The sequence below is a fragment of the Ictidomys tridecemlineatus genome, chromosome 15 (genome assembly GCF_052094955.1).
Source record: "Ictidomys tridecemlineatus isolate mIctTri1 chromosome 15, mIctTri1.hap1, whole genome shotgun sequence".
In the NCBI taxonomy this organism is placed as follows: Eukaryota; Metazoa; Chordata; class Mammalia; order Rodentia; family Sciuridae; genus Ictidomys; species Ictidomys tridecemlineatus.
This window is the reverse complement of record NC_135491.1, coordinates 6,293,092-6,309,740: the sequence shown is the minus strand read 5'-3', so window position 1 is coordinate 6,309,740 and position 16,649 is coordinate 6,293,092. Positions and strand designations below refer to the sequence as shown.

Here is a 16,649-nt window from a genome sequence, read left to right as displayed (position 1 = left end):
GTACATTCTCCAGGCCGCTGGTCCACACTGAAGATCCGGATTTGCCAGCCACGGTAATCCTGTGAGCCAGTTGCTTCAAATAAATTAATAAACCAATTGGTTTGGCTTCTCTGAAAGAGATGGTTCTCACTTCTGACTTCTCCCTTTATCGTCAATGGCAGCAGAGCAGGGGACCCTGAAGGACTGGCCCCATGGTCCAGCCTTGGCTCAGCCTCAGGACAGTCAGTGCTGGGAGTGGGGCTGGCAGGGGAAACAGGGGAGTGGGGCCCAGGGGAGGTGATGGGGTCCATTCACTCACTTCATCATTCATTCTCCAGGCAAACTTTTACTCTAGGCAGGGGCTGAAGAGAAAGAGGACAACATGACCCCCAACCCTTGGCCCAGGGTCTCTATCTCTTACCTCCTCTCTCCAGCCAAAAATGATACCTTCCACCATCCCCTCCTGAGCTCTGGGATGCTCAGGGAGCAGTCATTCATCCTGGGGTCCCTGAGGAAGTTGAGAAGACGTTTGGGTTGTTTGTGGTCATAAGGTCACTGGTTTGGTATCAACTGCATTATATACAAATGGGGTAAAGAAAAATTTGTGGCTAGAGGCATCTCCTCTGGGGGACTCAGCTCCAGATTTGCTAATCTAGTACTAACAGCGAAGACATTAAACATTCCTTTTCAATTTTTTTTTTTTTTTGGTGTGCTGGGGATGGAACCCAGGGCCTCTTGCATGCTCAGCAAGCACTCTGCCACCAAGCTACAATTCAGCCCAGATACTCCGACTTAAAAAGTTGCCCTCCTGAGCTGGGGTGGTGGCTCAGTGGTAGAGCACTTGCCTAGCAGGTGTGAGGCACTGGCTTCGATTCTCAGCACTGCATGCAAATAAATGAATGAAATAAAGGTCCATCAACTTCTAAAAAAAAAAAAACACATTTAAGAAAAGAAAACTTAAAAAAAAAAAAGTTGCTCTCCTTTACCCATAAAGAGACCATTCATGTGTGCTGTGTCCTTGTGGGGTTCTTGACAGCCTGGAGCCCCCCATAAAACACACAGACAAAATGAAACCAAGCCACCCCTCACAGACACATCAATTTTCTGATTGGTTTTGGTATGAGCAGTGGAACCCAGGGAGTGCTCTTCCACTGAGCCACATCCCCAGCCCTTTTTATATTTTGAAACGGGGTTTCGCTAAGTTGCCCAGACTGGCCTCAAACTTTTGATCCTCCTGTCTCACACTCCTGAGTTGCAGGGACTTCAGGAGTGTGCCACCATGCCTGTCAGGAACAGGATTTTAAAACATCAAAAGGCCCAAACAAAAACACAAGGGTCTTGTAGGAGGTCAGGAGACGCTTTGTGAAAGGAGGTTTAGGCCGTGTGCTTGTATTTCTATATGTGCTTGTAGCTCTGAGTTTGAAAACATTTGCAAAACAACAGTCTGTGTGTGGGTACCACAACCCAAGCTATGAATGTACCATAATTCATTTAGCTAAGGTTGTGTTGAGAAACAGATTTTCTCCAACTTTCTGGCAATATAAATTCTTTATTCCTTTTCTCCTTTATCACATTTTGGTTTAAATTCCAATATACTATTTGCTTATAAAATCACTTGAACCAAACTGAAATGTGTGGCATAAAAGTGAAAGTTCCTGTCCCCTTCCAGCCACAGGCCCTAGTCCTATATTCTCTTTTTTGGTGCTGAGGATTGAACCCAGGGCCTTGTGCATTCAAGGCAAGCACTTTATCAACTGAGCTGTATTCCCAACCCTTCTTCTTCTTCTTCTTTTTTTTTTTTTTTTTTTGCTACCAGGAATTGAACCCAGAGTTACTAAACCACTGAGCTGTGTTCCCCTTCCCCACAGCCCTACATTCAAAAGCAAGTTCCGGTTAAAAGGAACCTTACTATTATGTGTAATTATTATGTACTAAAAATAAATTAAATAAAAATTTAAAAAGCAAACCCTGGGGCTGGGGGCTAGCTCAGTGGTAGAGCCCTTGCCTAGCAGGTGAGAGGCCTGGGTTCCATCCCCAGCACTGCAAAGCAGAGATAAAACCCCTAATCTCTGTAGTAAGTGTACTGGACACGGATTGCTTCCTGACAAACCACCCCAACTAGCCCTATTTCATGTGTTAGGATGCTTCAGGACACCAGTTAGGGCTGGGTTCATCTGGAAGGTTCTGCAGGTCTTATCAGGGGACATTCTTGCAGTGCTACATGTGGCAGCTAGATGGGGTCCTGCGGTTCAAGGGCTGGTGTGTGGCTCAGAGATGAACACAGGAGCTGATCAGACCCCGCATCTGAGGACACACTGTCCGAGAACATTCTCCGGAGCTCCCACGGATACCCTCTTGTGGGCTGCCTGGTGGGGTCATCTCAAGGTCTCATCAAAGCACCTGAAATGGAGCCATCTTCAGGCAAGGACACCCTGGTGAGCTCACTGAGCCCTGAATCCCGCCACACCTGAAGCCAGACCCACCTGGGGTTGTCAGCCTCCAAGAACCAAGACACTGCCCGCTTGATTAAAGAGGCTTCTCCATCCCTGGCAACCAAGAACCCCAGATCACCCAGGGAATTCTTCTTTCTTCCCCTGCGCCTGTCTCAGGCTGAGCAGCCTGTCCTTGGCACTTGCTACTGCAGAGCAGGCTCTTTGCTGCAGAACAAGTTACCCTAAAAGGTCGGGTCTTGGCTTTGAAATATTTTTCTCTTGAAAAAAGCTTGCTCTTAAGGTGATTGCAGGTAGAATCCCTTCCACAGGAGACTTGAGCGGTGACCGCAGACTCTCAGAGAGTCGGAATTTAGTGGGAAACATCACATTGATGATTTGTGGCATCTCAATCCCACAAATACACATTTTGTGGCTGTTGGTGGGAGGTGTGGACGGTGCTGATCCAAGTGGAAGCCCGGGGTGGACGGCCGGGGGAAGGTGCTGGCTGTGGGGCCACGTTGCACAACACGCCCTTCACACAGCTCCTGCCGCCTTCCTGGGGCAGAGGAGGCTTGTCATGAAGTGGTCCTCACTGAGGACAGACCAAGAGCTGGCTGCCCAGCCTGCACAGAGCAGTGCTGTGGCACCGGAAAAAGGAAAAGCTGCGTGTTGAGGGCCACTCATCAGGGCCAGAGAGCAAAGGCTGGAACCTGCCTCTCCAGCCACTTGTAACTGAGGAGCTTCTAGGAAGGGGCAGGGAGCAGCTGCTTGTGCTCAGAGGGCAAGAGGGGGAGGTTTGGGGTCCTCTTGCATAGAAACGGACTGATGCCCTTCCTCTTGACAGGTCACAGGATTCTTTGGGGGCAGTTACCATGTTCAGCAGATTCTGAGTTTCTGATGTCTAAAGGTCATTGACCAGCGGAGTGGACTTCTGCCTATGCCCATTCTAGACACATGGGTTTCCAATCAAATTTGGAGGCGTTTCCTGCAGAGCAGCTTAAGCACTTTGCTATGTAAAGAACTGTATGGCCTGACCCCACTTCCCTGATACTGTTAGAACTGAGCAGCTAAAGGATTTCTTTTAGTTCTTTTTTTCTTTGAATTTCTACCGTGCTGCGTTTTCAGTCCTCTTGCCTTGAAAACCCCGATGAGAGAATGCTGGTTTTATTTCCATGAAGCAAAGAACTCATCCTGTAGGCTGATGAAAAGCCTCTTAGTCCCCTCTCTGTTGATAGGACAAAACTCCTGAGGCGGCGACTATGTAAAGCAAAAAGGTGTGTTGAGCTCACAGTTCTGGAGTTTCAAAAGCGTGGCCTGTCTGGAAAGGACCCTGTGGCACATGGCACCACAGTGGCAGGAGTGTGGGAGAAACAGAGACCTTAGAGAGACTGGAAGCCAGAGAGGGGCCAGCAGGGGTGTGGCTCAGGGGAAGGGCACCTGGCTGGCATATGGGAGGCCCTGGGTTTGATCCCCAGCACTTCCAAAAGGTGGGGAGAGGAGTCAGGCTTGCTCTTCTTGGGAGGAGGATTCATCTCCTCTGAGGACAGCACCTATGAGCTAATCCCCTTCAGCAAGGTCCCCCCACCTCAGCAGCACCACGCTGTGGACCAAGCTTCCTACATGGGAACCTGGGGACTCTGAAGTCATGGCTGAGCCATAGCCAAGAGTCCCCCAAAATGTTAGACTTCATTGCTTGCTTGCTTTTCTTCTTTCTTTCTTTTCTACTTTTCTTCCTTTTTTTTCTGGTACTGTGGATAGAACCCAGGGGTGCTTTACCACTGAACTGCATCCCAGGCCCTTTTCAATTTTTATTTGGAGACAGAGTCTCACTAACTTACTCAGGGCCTCTCAAAATTGCTAAGGCTGGGGATGTGGCTCAAGCGGTAGCGTGCTCGCCTGGCATGCGTGCGGCCCGGGTTCGATCCTCAGCACCACATACCAACAAAGATGTTGTGTCCGCCGAAAACTAAAAAATAAATATTAAAAATTCTCAAAAAAAAAAAAAAGAAATTGCTAAGTCTGGCTTCAAAGTGGTGATCCTCCTACCTCAGCCTCCCTAGTCACTAGGATTACAAGTGTGCGACCCCACACCTGGCACAAATTCTTGATGTAAAATAATCTGTGGGAGTTGTGGCTCGGGGGTAGAGCTCTCGCCTAGCACGTGTGAGGCCCTGGGTTCGATGCTCAGCACAACATAAAAATAAATAAATAAAATAAAGGTACTGTGTCCAATTACAACTAAGAAATGAATATAAAAAATAATATATGGAGTTAAGTCTTTCATTTTCTTATTTATAGTTTCTAACAGTTTGTTTTATGTCAATTGGATCATACATATAACAGAGAGCAGGGGTGGGGTTGTGGTCAGTGGTAGAGTGCTCACCTAGCACGTATGAGGCACTAGGTTTGATGCTCAGTACCACATGAAGTTAAATAACAAAGGTACAGTGTCCATCTACAACTCAAAAATATTAACAAAAAAGAACAGACAGCAGGGTGAGTGCTACATTGATGACGAGAAATTTCAGATGTGATAAAGAAATTGTTGATGGGGCTGGGGATGTGGCTCAAGCGGTAGCGCGCTCGCCTGGCATGCGTGCGGCCCAGGTTCGATCCTCAGCACCACATACAAACAGGGATGTTGTGTCCGCCGAGAACTAAAAAATAAATATTAAAATTCTCTCTCTCTCTCTCTCTTACTCTCTCTTTAAAAAAAAAAAAAAAAAGAAAAAAGAAATGGTTGATGAAAAATGTGTTTCTTCCGGCGTCCAGGCTGTTCTTCAGAGGGACATTATTTAGAAGGGGAAAGACAGTCTTGCTATCCTCTAACACGTGGTTGTAGTAGTCACCATGTCTGGTTTTGAAAAAGACTTTATCCTTTACAGAATTCAGTATTTTCTGGGAGGATACTGACTGCTGCAGCAGGATGGGAAAGTTGGAATCACCAAGTGTCCTCTTGAAAAGAGGAACAGAACTGGACAAGAATGTTCTTTTTGGTCATGGACACCACTGTGAAAAGTCATTGACCAAGGGCTGGATTTGTGGCTCAGTGGCAGAGCGCTTGCCTAGCACATGAGAGGCATTGAGCCGGATCCTCAGCACCACATAAAAATAAATAAATTAAATTAAGGTATGAAATACAAGTCATTGGCCAAGACGAGCAGCGTCCTCCTGAGGGGAGGAGCGCTGGTGAGCCTTGGCCAGGGAAGCTGAGGAGTGGCGGCCAGCTCCTTCACTTGCTGCTAGCACACGTTGGAGCCCCAGCTCATGACGCCAATGTCCACTGTGCCTTCTCACTAATGAAGGCACAATGGGAAAGAAGAAAAGGAGGAAGTGACCTTGGGAGGACTGTGTCACACTGTGTGTGGAGCACAGACTGCAAGTGCAAGGGAATTTATATGCCAATTCAGCAAAAGAAGAAGTGGAGAGGGAGAGCCAAACCTGCAGGGCAATGGACCTCAGCCAGAGATGAGCGGTTTACACACTTGCCATTTATTCCAGATGAACAGGAGTGACTGTGCCAAGGAGAGGTGGGACAGCAGGAAGCAGCTGTGGAGATGGGCGTGAGGGGTAAGGAGGGACAAGGTGTCCCCCTAGCAGTTCACATACCTGGGGGCCAGAAGGGAGAAGCAGGTGAGCAGGGGACAGCCCGATGGAGCTCTGGGGGCACTGGGAAGCAGGGGCATCCTGCAGGGTGCACCCCAACTGGGCCAGGATGACAGACCTGGTGGGCTCCACACTAGTGCGCTGCCCTGGGAGGGGGTTCTGGGCAACGCCCTCTCAGCAGACACAATCCTTTGGGGGCTTGAGGCATTTCGTTCTTGATGGCCCAGGACAGTCCTCTGAGTTAGGTTGATGGGGTCTATTTTACAGAGGAGGAAGTTGAGGAGTGAAGTCACTTGCTCAAAGTTGGGTTCCTCACAAAGTTGGGTGATGGGGCTGAAACTGGGGCTCTTGTTCTGCCCAGCACCAGGGTGGGGTGTCCCCTCTGCTGCTCCACTTCCTGTGCACATGAAGAACTGCTGATCTAGGAATTGTCCCTGATGTCTCTCTCCCCAGGACATCCGGCTGCTCCTGAAGGCTGCCATTGCAGATCTTGATCTCTGAGTATTCTGTCCTGCTGGTGTCCTCCTGCACCTTGGGCTCTCGAGGCTGAAGCTCCGGAAAGCTGAGGGAGGCGTAGTGCAGCTCCTGGGGCTCTGGCTCCTCTCCCATGGCCAGCGTGGCCTCAGCCACGGGGGGACCAGGTGAGGGGCTATCCAACCAGGATGCATCCTTGGGACCCTGAAGTGGGGCAGGAGTCGGGTATCAATGAGGATGACGGGGCTGGGAAAGAGCCAGGAGGACCCACGAGGCTCCCTGCTCTCGTCCACCCAGTCTTGTTCCCTCAGTGCCGTGGGATCGCGTGCACCTGGTGCTCAGTCAGTGCCCGTTTCACAAGCCTTCACAGAATCCACGAGGAACACTAATGTGCCCAGGTACCAGCTGGAGAAAATGGGGCTAAATAACCATTTCCAAACACGACTAGTGAGTGGTCAGCAGGGTTCCTGGCCAGGACTGAGTCCAGTGCCCTGAGCCCGGAGGCAGAGCGCCCACCGCAGCAGCCCTGCATATTGCACGGGCACCTGAGCAGGCAATTTCCAGCCTCACCCAGTTAGCAGTGCGGAAGGACAAGCAGACAGAGCAGTCACCTTCTTAGAGACACCTTCAAACAGCAAATGTGACAAGGTGCACAAGAATGGGCGGGGCCAATGGGCAGGCCTTAGCACAGGCCCGGATGCCCTCAGGGCCCACGCAGCATATCAGAGGCCAGGCAGGCAAAGGGACCTGGGCAGCATGCCATGAGCCCACGAAACAAAGGCTACTGTGCCTTGGGACTCATCTTGCCCAGATTAGGGGTGGACTCTTTGCACCCAGCTCCTGGGAGGGATTATCTTCCCTCAGGCCCCGCCTGACAGAAGGATCTGCATTCCCCTGGTAACCTCAGGCCAGACGGGTTGACCTACGCTCACCTATGCTAATGGTGTGGTTTATGGTGGCCACGTAGGGAAATGTGGCATCAGTTTGATCTTTGGAGGAGCTAGACACCAAGTGACTGAGGCCAGCCACATAGGTGAGAGTGTCAGTGTGACCAGCCCCTAGTGGAGCCTTGGATGCCAAGGCCGGGTGGAATTCCTGGTGGCAACACTGCTACCTGCTGTCAGGCCCTGGCCCTGGAGATGAGGTGCTGTTGGAGAGACTCCAATGGGACAGGGCCACTGGGACCTCCTGTCGCCCACCCCACCCTTGTGCCTCTGGCTTCACAGCTGATGTCGGGCTTGGAACACGTGAGGCTTCCAGCAGAGCGTGGCCGTTTGGGGGATATTTCTGTGGCTCCCTGCCTTGCTGAGGAGTGAGGAGAAGGGAAGGGGTGAGGGGTTCAGAGAGAAATGAAGAGCCGGAGTGGAAGGGGCTGAACTGAGCCCAGGCAGTGGGTGGTCAGACCCGGGTGGCCATGGCCTTGGGAGCAGGGAAGGGGCTTGGCTGGGAAGTTCCAGGACCCGAGACTGGGACTGGGGCCGTGTTGGAGGGGAACCAGGAGCAAAGCGTATTTGCCATAATGAGTCCCCAGGCTGTCCAGAGGTTCTGGCCCGGCCACCTGGGGAGGGGGGGCTGGAGGACAGGGGGACCCTCACTCACCCCACAGACAGGGCCCAGGTCAACGGGGGCGTCCTGATGTGCAGTTCCTGTCGGGCTGACAGCTTTCTTCCTGCGGGTCTTTAACCTGAAGGAGGAGACTGGGCCACTCAGCCACTCAGACCTTGGAGTGGACGTCGGTGGACCCTGCTAAAATCGCCTAGAAAGCCTACCAAGGCCCAGGAGTCAGGGGACATGTCTCACTGGGTGACTCCTGGGATAATGGGCAGGGCACAGACCCCTGCTCTGATCAGCTGGCCAAGGCCACTCATAGGCACTGGCCTGTCAGACCCTCCAGTGGGGCCTGTGGGGTCCTGGGGACACACCGTCCCTCCACACCTGGCATCCTGCCCAGGAAGAACACTCACCAGGAGACGACGAGGCAGGCACAGAGCGAGAGCAGAGCGGCCCCACCAGCAGCCCCCAGTGTCCCCAGCAGGGCTTCCCTGAGCTCTGGCTTCCCTGCAGGCAAGTGGGGTTCATGGTGAAGCCCTCTGACCCCAGGACCCCGTCCTCCCCCGACACACCTGGAGCCCTTCATCCCCAAACAGCCCAAGAAGGAGTCCTCTGTCCACCCCTTCCTTCCAGGCTCAGCCCATGGCCCCAAGCCCTGTCCTTGGTCACTCCTCAGATCCACTTCCCTAAACCTCGGCCCCCACAGGCCCCCTGACCTGGCAGCAGCAGGACGGTGGCGCTCTGGGTGCCCTGGGCGTTCTGGGCCTCACAGCTCAGCCTGAGGTCAGAGCTGAGCGCCCCGTGCAGCCTCAGGGAGCTGTTGGCCCAGGGCCCCACGGAGCTGGAGGTGACCCTGAGGGAGGCATTGCTGCTGTTCCCCTCCAGCAGCCCCTCCCCCAGCCGCCAGTGCAGGGAGGGGGGCGGCCAGGCGCAGGAGGAGCAGCTGCAGAGCAGAGCCTGGGCCTCCCAGGAGCAGGAGGGTCCCAGCAGCCTTGGGGGGTCTGAGGAGCGAGGACAAGGGTCAGCAGATGCCACCTCGCCCCAACCCAGGCGTGCCCTCCCTCCCCTCCCGCACTCACAGTGCACAGAGAGTCTCAGGGACAGGTGCTGGGAGCCCAGCAGGCTGCGGGCATGGCAGGTGAATTCTCCTCCATGCTCTGTCTGCACCAGGGGCAGCTCCAGGACCCCAGGGTCTGAAAGCCACTCAGGGCTCAGGGTCTGCGTCCCCCAGGTCCAGCTCAGCCTGGCTGGGGGGTTGCTGTGGGTGACACAGACCAGGCGCAGGCTTTGGCCCTCCAGGACTGAGAGGGACGTGCCATTCCTGATGACTTCCGCGACTAGGGAAGGGAAGAGGCAGAACTGACCTGTGGCCCCGTCACCTGGGCCCGCAACGGGGCACCCAGAGGCCCTGCTTCCTCTTGCCCTTCCTACCTGTCCTATTTTCTTGGGAAACCGTCACCCTCAGGTCCTCTGGAGGATCTGCAATGGAGACAGGAACCAGCTCCAGATGGGCTGGGGCTTCCCTCTGGGCAGAGGATCCAGCCCAGGACACTGAGGTGGTGGGAGGGCAGAATCACGAGCTGGGTCCCCACACTGACTGCCCAATGGTCTAGCAGGGCAGAAGCCTGGTGCCAGGGCCCTGGGGTTCTAGGCCCCCCAGAGCTCTGGGACCCTGTCATGGCCCCTGTCCCTCATCTGCTCCCCTCCCAGAGACCTTCTGGTCTCACTCACACTGCACAGAGAGTCCCAGGGAGCCCTGCTGGGAGCCCAGCCTGTTCTGTGCTCGGCAGGTGTAGAGCCCCGAATCTCCAGGCTTCACCACGGGCAGCTCCAGCTCCAGGGTTCTGGGGCCCAAGGGGCAGGACCAGGAGAGGACTCTGTCCTCCAGGACCCAGCTCAGAGTGGCCGGGGGATGGCTGTCAGCAGCACAGAGGAGCCGCAGGAACTGGCCTTTCTGGACTTCCAGATGTGAGAAGTTTCCCTGGGCCACTGGGGCTGGAGAGGGACAGACAGACACAGACAGAGCTGAACCTGGCCTAGGGTTCTGAGGCCCTGGGCCTCTGTCTTTCAAAGCAGCTTTGTCCAGTTAAGATCACACACCATACAATGGCACTGACAGACCACGGCAGGTCAACAGTCCCATGGCTCTTGTGTGTTCAGATCTGGGTCACCACAATGCTAGCACATTCCCACCATGCCAGGAGGAAACCCCCACCCCAGCCCTTGCCCAGCCCTTCCATCCCCAGCCTAAATACACAAACCCACTGTCTCTGGATTTGCCTTCGCAGGTGCTACATATCCACAGAATCCCATGTGTGTGGTGGACTGTGTCTGGCTGGCTTCTCTCCCTCAGTGCCATGTCTCCAGGGTCACCATGTACAGTGCCTGCCAGAGCCGGGCTCTCCTTTAGGGCTGAGTTGTATCCCACCATCCGAATCCACCACATTAGTGCACCCATCCATCAGTCGATTGACATTGGGTTGTTCCTTGATTTCTCTGAGGCAGTGGTCCTTGTCCACATTAACCACCCGTGAGCCTGTTTACTGTTGAAGTATCCAAAATCCAATCATCAGCCCCCAAGGCTCTGGGGGGCTGATCTCCACCTCCTCCTCTCTGTCCCCCCAGGCTCATATACCACTCCTGAGGAGAAGGGGCTGTTGAGACTCCCTCCCTCAGTGACACCCAGCAACTGTTCCTCTTGTCAGAGGGGAATTGAGTGCTGGTTTCTGGGGTGTCCTTCCAGAGCTCTTTCTTTGTCTTCTGGTAATGGGCATGAATGAGCACCTTCATTTTTTATTTTCAGACACATTCTCCCTAAGTTCCCCAGGCAGCCTCAAACTTGCAATCCTGCTGCCTCTGCCTCTGAGCTGCTAGGATTATTGGCATGATCTGTGCACCGGGCTCCAGAGCTCTTCTACAGCAGCATTCCCCAGGGGTACAGTGGAGTCTCCTTCCTGATTTGGCTCCTAGACATAACACCTAGGGTCCCATTACCCAGGGACTGTCTCTGAAGCATCGAGTCCTCTGCGTGGAAATCCCCAGGAGCCAGTTGCAAAGTTAGACCTCAGCCCTGCCCGGACCTCCCGAGGCAGCTGTGGAGAGTTCATAGGAGCTCCAGGCAGGGTGGGTACAGGTTCACGGGGACATGTTCCCAGAGGCATTCTCAGGAAACCAACCCTCGTGCGCAGCCACGGTGGACTGGGCTAGTGAATTGTGGGACCACAGGTGAGGACACGCAGTAATGACACCACAGGCTACGTGGATGGTCCCTGAGAACACGAGGTGGGGTCACATCAAGAGAGTCAAGACACTTAGGATTCTGCAGCGGCACCCAGCCAAGTGGCACTTGTACAGGGACCCTCAGAGCAGCACAAAGGTGGAACCACCCTGGAGACCCGGAGCTGAAGCATGGTAAAGCCAGTGTGCTCCTTCCAGCCACGGGGAGGGGAGCAGTCCCGGTCCAGGTACAGGAAACCTTGTGGCCATGTGACAAGCCACACACAAGAGGGGTGCACTGTGTGATGACCTTTAGTGGTAGGGTCCCCAAGAGGTACAGCATAGCGATAAGGGACAATGAGGGGCTGCCAGGCCTGGAGGGGACAATCGGGGGTGCAGGCCAGGCACGGGGCTCTCTGTACCGAGTAGAGTGTGCTCTGGCCTTGGAGGGGCTGGTGGCAGCACCACACCATGAGTGCACCAAAGGCCACCTCTGTGTCACTCGAAGACGGTTGGCGCTGTGTTGCAGGAATCTCACCTGCACGGAGGAGGCGAGGTGGAGAGTGGCGCATGTGTGTGCGTCCTGGTTACTTACACCACGGAAGGAACAGAGGGCAAGCTAAACCCTGTGGGAGAGTCAGGTGATTGGGTAAAACTATGAGGAAATGCGGGGACAGCAGGAGACAAGCAGTGGCCTGGGGTCCTCAGGCAGAGGCGGGGGTGAACACGAGGCCTTTGGGGGCCTCCAGGGCCCAGGTTCTCACCTACCCGGGTGGGCAGCGTCAGGGCTTCGTGCTGTGAGCCTCCTTCTAACTGCACGTGGTGAATGCAAGAGCTGAGGCTCCCTCCAGAGGGAGCCTCCCTGGGGTGGCTGCTGCGGGGCTCGGCTCCCTGCTGGCACACACCTGTCCCCGCCCAGCCCCAGAGGGACACCCCGCCTACCTGGGTCACCTGCTCCGAAGATGCTGATGGTCAGGTTCTGAGGAGCATCTGGACAGAGAGACCCCATGAGGGCCGCAAGCACAGCTGGCCTGCGCTCCTCCCCAGGAGCCGTGGAAATGAAAGAGGAGGCAGCACCCTGGAGGCCAGTGTCCTCCCTGTCCCCTGCAGGCCGGTGGCCTTGAGGACCCAGACCCAGCAGCCTCTCTCAGTCTGTCCCAGCTGCTCTGACTCTCCACAGCTGTGACCCAGCCACTCCCCAGAGGTCCCCCCTCCTGGCCCCGTTGCCTTGTGGTCAGGGTTTCCCACACCAACACAGGGGGACACAGACATTCAGACCCCGGCACCCTCCCCACCCCCCGCCCCCACACAGCAGCCCGGTGCCCTGGCACAGCACTCACAGGACACGTTGAGCTGCACAGTTCTGGTTGAAGACACGCCAGCCCTGGGGAAGGTCACTCGGCAGGAGAGGTAGGTGCCATGGTCCTCGGGGTGGGGCGTGAGCAGGATCTCCGAGGTGGAGGGCTCCAGGCCTGACCCTGCTGCTCTCAGGGCAGCCCCAGCCCAGGAGATACGGGGGGCCGTGGGCCAGTCACAGGCCCCAGGCATGGAGCATGTCACGTGGCTGAGGTGGCCCGACTGCAGGGGCTCCTGGATGCGGATGTCTGGGGTTTGGGTCAACTCTGGGGAGGAGAGAGGGACACACCAGATCCAAGAGGGGACCCGTGTATGCCTCTGAGACAGACACCCCAATCCTGAACCACCTGGGCTCCACTGCCCCCTCAAGACCAGGGTCTCCCCTGGACCCTGGCGCCCCTCCCTACCCATGTGTGCTGCTGGTTCCTGGGCACTTGTCCTCACCTGTGACAGTCAGGGTGAGCGGGTTTCTTTTGTAACTGTGATTCCCAGTTCCTTGCTCTAGATGAAAATAGTATGTTCCGCTGTCGTCCTTCCGGACCTCGGAGATGCCCAGGGAGCAGTTGTTAGCCGGGGGGTCTCCGAGGAGCCGGAAATGAAGTTTGTACTTCTCTTTTGCTTCCTTGTCTGGGTTGTCTGTGGCCACGAGATCATTGTCTTCTGGATCAGGTTTGGAATTCTTCTTTGTCTTGTACCAGGAGCGGTAGGTAGGTGTGGAGTGCTTCCGGCCAGCCTTGGGGTAGGAGAAGGAGCAGGACACAAGCACACACAGGCCCTCCTGCACTGTCACCGCCTCCTGCATCTGCAGCCAGGAAGACTGATTCTTCTGCAGGGACCCTGGGGGGACACAGAAGCTCAGCTGCAGTCCCAGCCTACTCCTAGGCTCCCTGGTCCTCAGCCCACTCACCTGCCCCCAACTGAAGCAGCAGCAGGGCCAGGAGCAGCATCTTGGGGCTTGGAGGACTGTCCTGCGATCCTCTGGCCTCTGGCTCTGCCTCTCTGAGAGGACACTCCCTCAGGAAGTCTGGGGAGGGCCACTGACCGCCACAGAAGAGGAACCTCAGCTACAAGGGCCCTGGTTTCACAGTCTCATTTTCATAAAAGTGGGCTCAAGGGCAGGAGGCCTGAGCCTCTAGTGGGAAGGACCCTGCAGCCTCTGCCTCAGGAGTTCCTGCCTCACTGGGGAACCCTGTGTGGTGGCCCCAGGGACAGCGATGGGGGCTGCCTCACTCCCTCACTCCCTCACTCCCTCAGTGCCCAGGCGAACCTCTGCTCCATGCAGGCAAAGAGCAGAGCATGACCCCCGTCTCCTGCCATAGGGCTCCCCTTGGCTGACTCCAACCTGGGTCCCCATCTTGCATGCTCCCCAAGGGCCCTGGCTCCCCTGTGTACTCAGGGATATTTTGGGGTGCCGCTGCTTTGGGTCTGCTCTGAGTTTGGGAGGTGCCAGGGTGGAACCCAGGGCCCATTTGTGCCAGGCAGGCACCCCACGCTGAGCCACCCTCCCAGCCCAGGGCTTGCGCCTTTGCTTTGGGCACTGGAGCGCTTCAGGATCCTCCCTCCACCTGGCTTCAGGGCACGACCACTGCCCACGCCTCCGAACTTCCCTTCTCCTCTTCTGCTGAGGAGCTGGAGCTCCCCAGTGACAGGAGGCTTTAGCAGCTTTCCCTTCCCAGAGCTTTCTAGGGCCCAGCTGTGCCACATCAGGGATGGAGGGAGCGCCCCAGCCTGTGTCAACAGGAATGTACCCGTGTCCGCCCCTGTCAAGGCCCACGAGTTACCCAGGTTGTGGTTCCTCTCAGAGCGGAGATGCCTCATACCAACGTTCCCAAGGTTGCCAGAGTGACGTTTGTCCCAATGGATCCTGGCTACTTCCGGTGCACTGTGTCCATGGCTCACGGGGCTCTAAAAATTGTATCTTCCACAGCCTGGATGGCTTGTCATGGCCAGGAATGGACAGCACAATGGGAACCCGAGGGAGAGCCCGACGGATCTCTGGGGACACTGGGAAGCAGGGGCATCCTGCAGGGTGCAACCCACCTGGGCCAGGGCGACAGACCTGGAGGGCTCCACACTAGTGCACTGCACTGGGAGGGGGTTCTGGGCGATGGTCTCTGTGCAGACCAAGTCCTTTGGGGCTTTAGGCATTTCATTCTTAATGGCCCAGGACAGTCCTGTGAGTTAGGTTGATGGGGTTTATTTTACAGAGGAGGACCCAGCTGCTCCCTGAACCCCTAATGCTTGACCCCAATTCCCCCAGGGCAGGGTCCCACCCAGACCTGTCCTGTGACCTCCCTGAGGCTGCCCCATAGCTGGAGTCTTACCTGTCACATGCACTGAGACCATCTTGTCACAATAATTCCTCTTAAACTTTCGTTTCTCCAACCTGAAGAAGTAGGAGCCACTGTCACTGCGCTTGGCGTCTCTGATGCTCAGGGAGCAGTTATTGGTTTCTGGGTCCAGGAGGAGGTTGAACCTGCCCTGGGTCTTGTTACTCACTTTCTGAGTAGAGTTGGTGGTGGCCACTGCAGAGTCATGGTCTGTATTGGTCCCTGCACGGAACCAGGAGACAAAGACTTTGCCATTCCTTGAGCCATGATAGGAGAAGCTGCAGGGCACCAGGACACACAGACCCTCCTGCACCGTCACGGACTTGGGCACATCCACTCTGTGTTCTGGATCCTTAGGGGAGCGCCTTTGGGGATGCTGAGGGTCATCAAGGGGCACAATCCCCCGCCCCTCTTCACAGGCCCCCTCCACTGCCCACAGCAGGGACAGCAGCAGCAGCAGCCGCAGCATCCGGAGGCAGAGGGTCCTGGGCTCCTGGGACTGAGCAGAGCAGCGAGAGCCTGCGGAGGGGAAGCTGCAGGACCCATGGAAGCTGGGGAGGGGCCGAGCCTGGGCGGTTCTCAGAAGAGGAACCTCAGACCCGCTCACCACTGCAGTCCATCTGCTCTGTGCTGAGGAGGGACACCCCACAGCCAGAGACCCAGAGGCCTGCCAGAGAGGGGCAGAGGAGAGAGGAGGCCCTGCCCCGTCTTGGGTGCTTCCTTGGAACATTGAGTTGGGACCAGGACCCTGGGGACACTGGAAGCGTGTGACACTGGGAGGGTTCTGAGTCCTCCCACCTGAGGGGCTTTTCTGTGTGTACTGGTCACCCCAGGAGCTGGCCAACTCCTGCCTGGACCTGGGGCCACACTCATCTCATTCCCTGGAGTGGTCAGTCCTGCAGGAGGGACTCTGTAGGGCCACGTCTGAGCACAAGAAAGGCAGAGGGACACAGCCAGCCAGACACTCTGTGCAAACCCCAGGCGCTCCCTGCACTGCTGGTGAGGCCACAAGAGGTGCCCCCTGGTCCCCACCTGGGGGGCCCACGCAGGAGCTCAGGCCTCAGCTGCCTGCCCCAGAGCCCCAGGTGCTGGGGAGTCGGCCACCTGCCTTGGTAGCATGAGGTGGGGTTCAATAGGGCACAGAGCTGTCCCAGTGTCCAGGGCAGACACCAGGTCAGTGACCCTCTAGAACAGGGGCCACGCGGTGTCCTCAGGAGGCACAGAGAGGGGCCAGTGTCCTCAACCAGAGCCGAGGGGCTTCTCTCCCAAGAGTGCTGCCTGCTGGGTGAGCACTGGGGCCATTTGGGGACGTCCCCGTCACACACATTGGCACTTCCACATTAGTGTGCCTCTCACTGTGAAGTGGCCCTCGAGGGACGAGGGACGTCAGGTTTCCAGACAGCCCCAGTGGCTCCCAGGACAAGATGCAGCGCTCAGCTCGCGGGTTCCCCTCCCCCAGCAGGGGCTCAGGTCTGCTCCACTCTCCTGGCTCCTCATATTCCAGGGTCATTGCGGGTTGGCTGTGTCCCCAGGAGCTCCTTTCATGACGACCTCCCACGTGGCTTCTGTGGACACCTCTCACACACTCACCAGGTGACAGTGGGGTTGCTGTCAGGCCTGGTGACAGTGACAGAAAGCTGCTCTAAATATAGAAACACAAGGTCAAGCCACTTATTGTGTGGAGGAGAGTCCCCATGTCACTTGG

The 16,649-nt window shown here is 56.1% G+C and overlaps 1 protein-coding gene across 2 annotated transcripts; it reads right to left on the bottom strand.

Annotated features, from left to right (window-relative positions):
• Positions 1-5,887: 5,887 nt before the first annotated feature.
• On the bottom strand, positions 5,888-13,715 carry LOC144370714 (sialic acid-binding Ig-like lectin 11). Of its 2 annotated transcripts, none has more exons than XM_078031587.1 (11): positions 13,522-13,708; positions 13,059-13,451; positions 12,599-12,880; positions 12,201-12,248; positions 9,774-10,037; positions 9,474-9,521; positions 9,122-9,379; positions 8,759-9,043; positions 8,456-8,549; positions 8,091-8,175; positions 5,888-6,695 (listed from the first exon to the last, which is right to left on the bottom strand). In XM_078031587.1, the coding sequence occupies exons 1-11, from the start codon at positions 13,559-13,561 to the stop codon at positions 6,330-6,332; spliced, it is 2,163 nt and encodes a 720-aa protein (XP_077887713.1). In that variant the 5' UTR covers positions 13,562-13,708; the 3' UTR covers positions 5,888-6,329. The 2 variants fall into 2 exon arrangements, with proteins under 2 accessions (XP_077887713.1, XP_077887714.1); XM_078031588.1 differs by having other exon boundaries at positions 6,557-6,695; positions 8,091-8,188; positions 13,522-13,715.
• Positions 13,716-16,649: the final 2,934 nt, after the last annotated feature.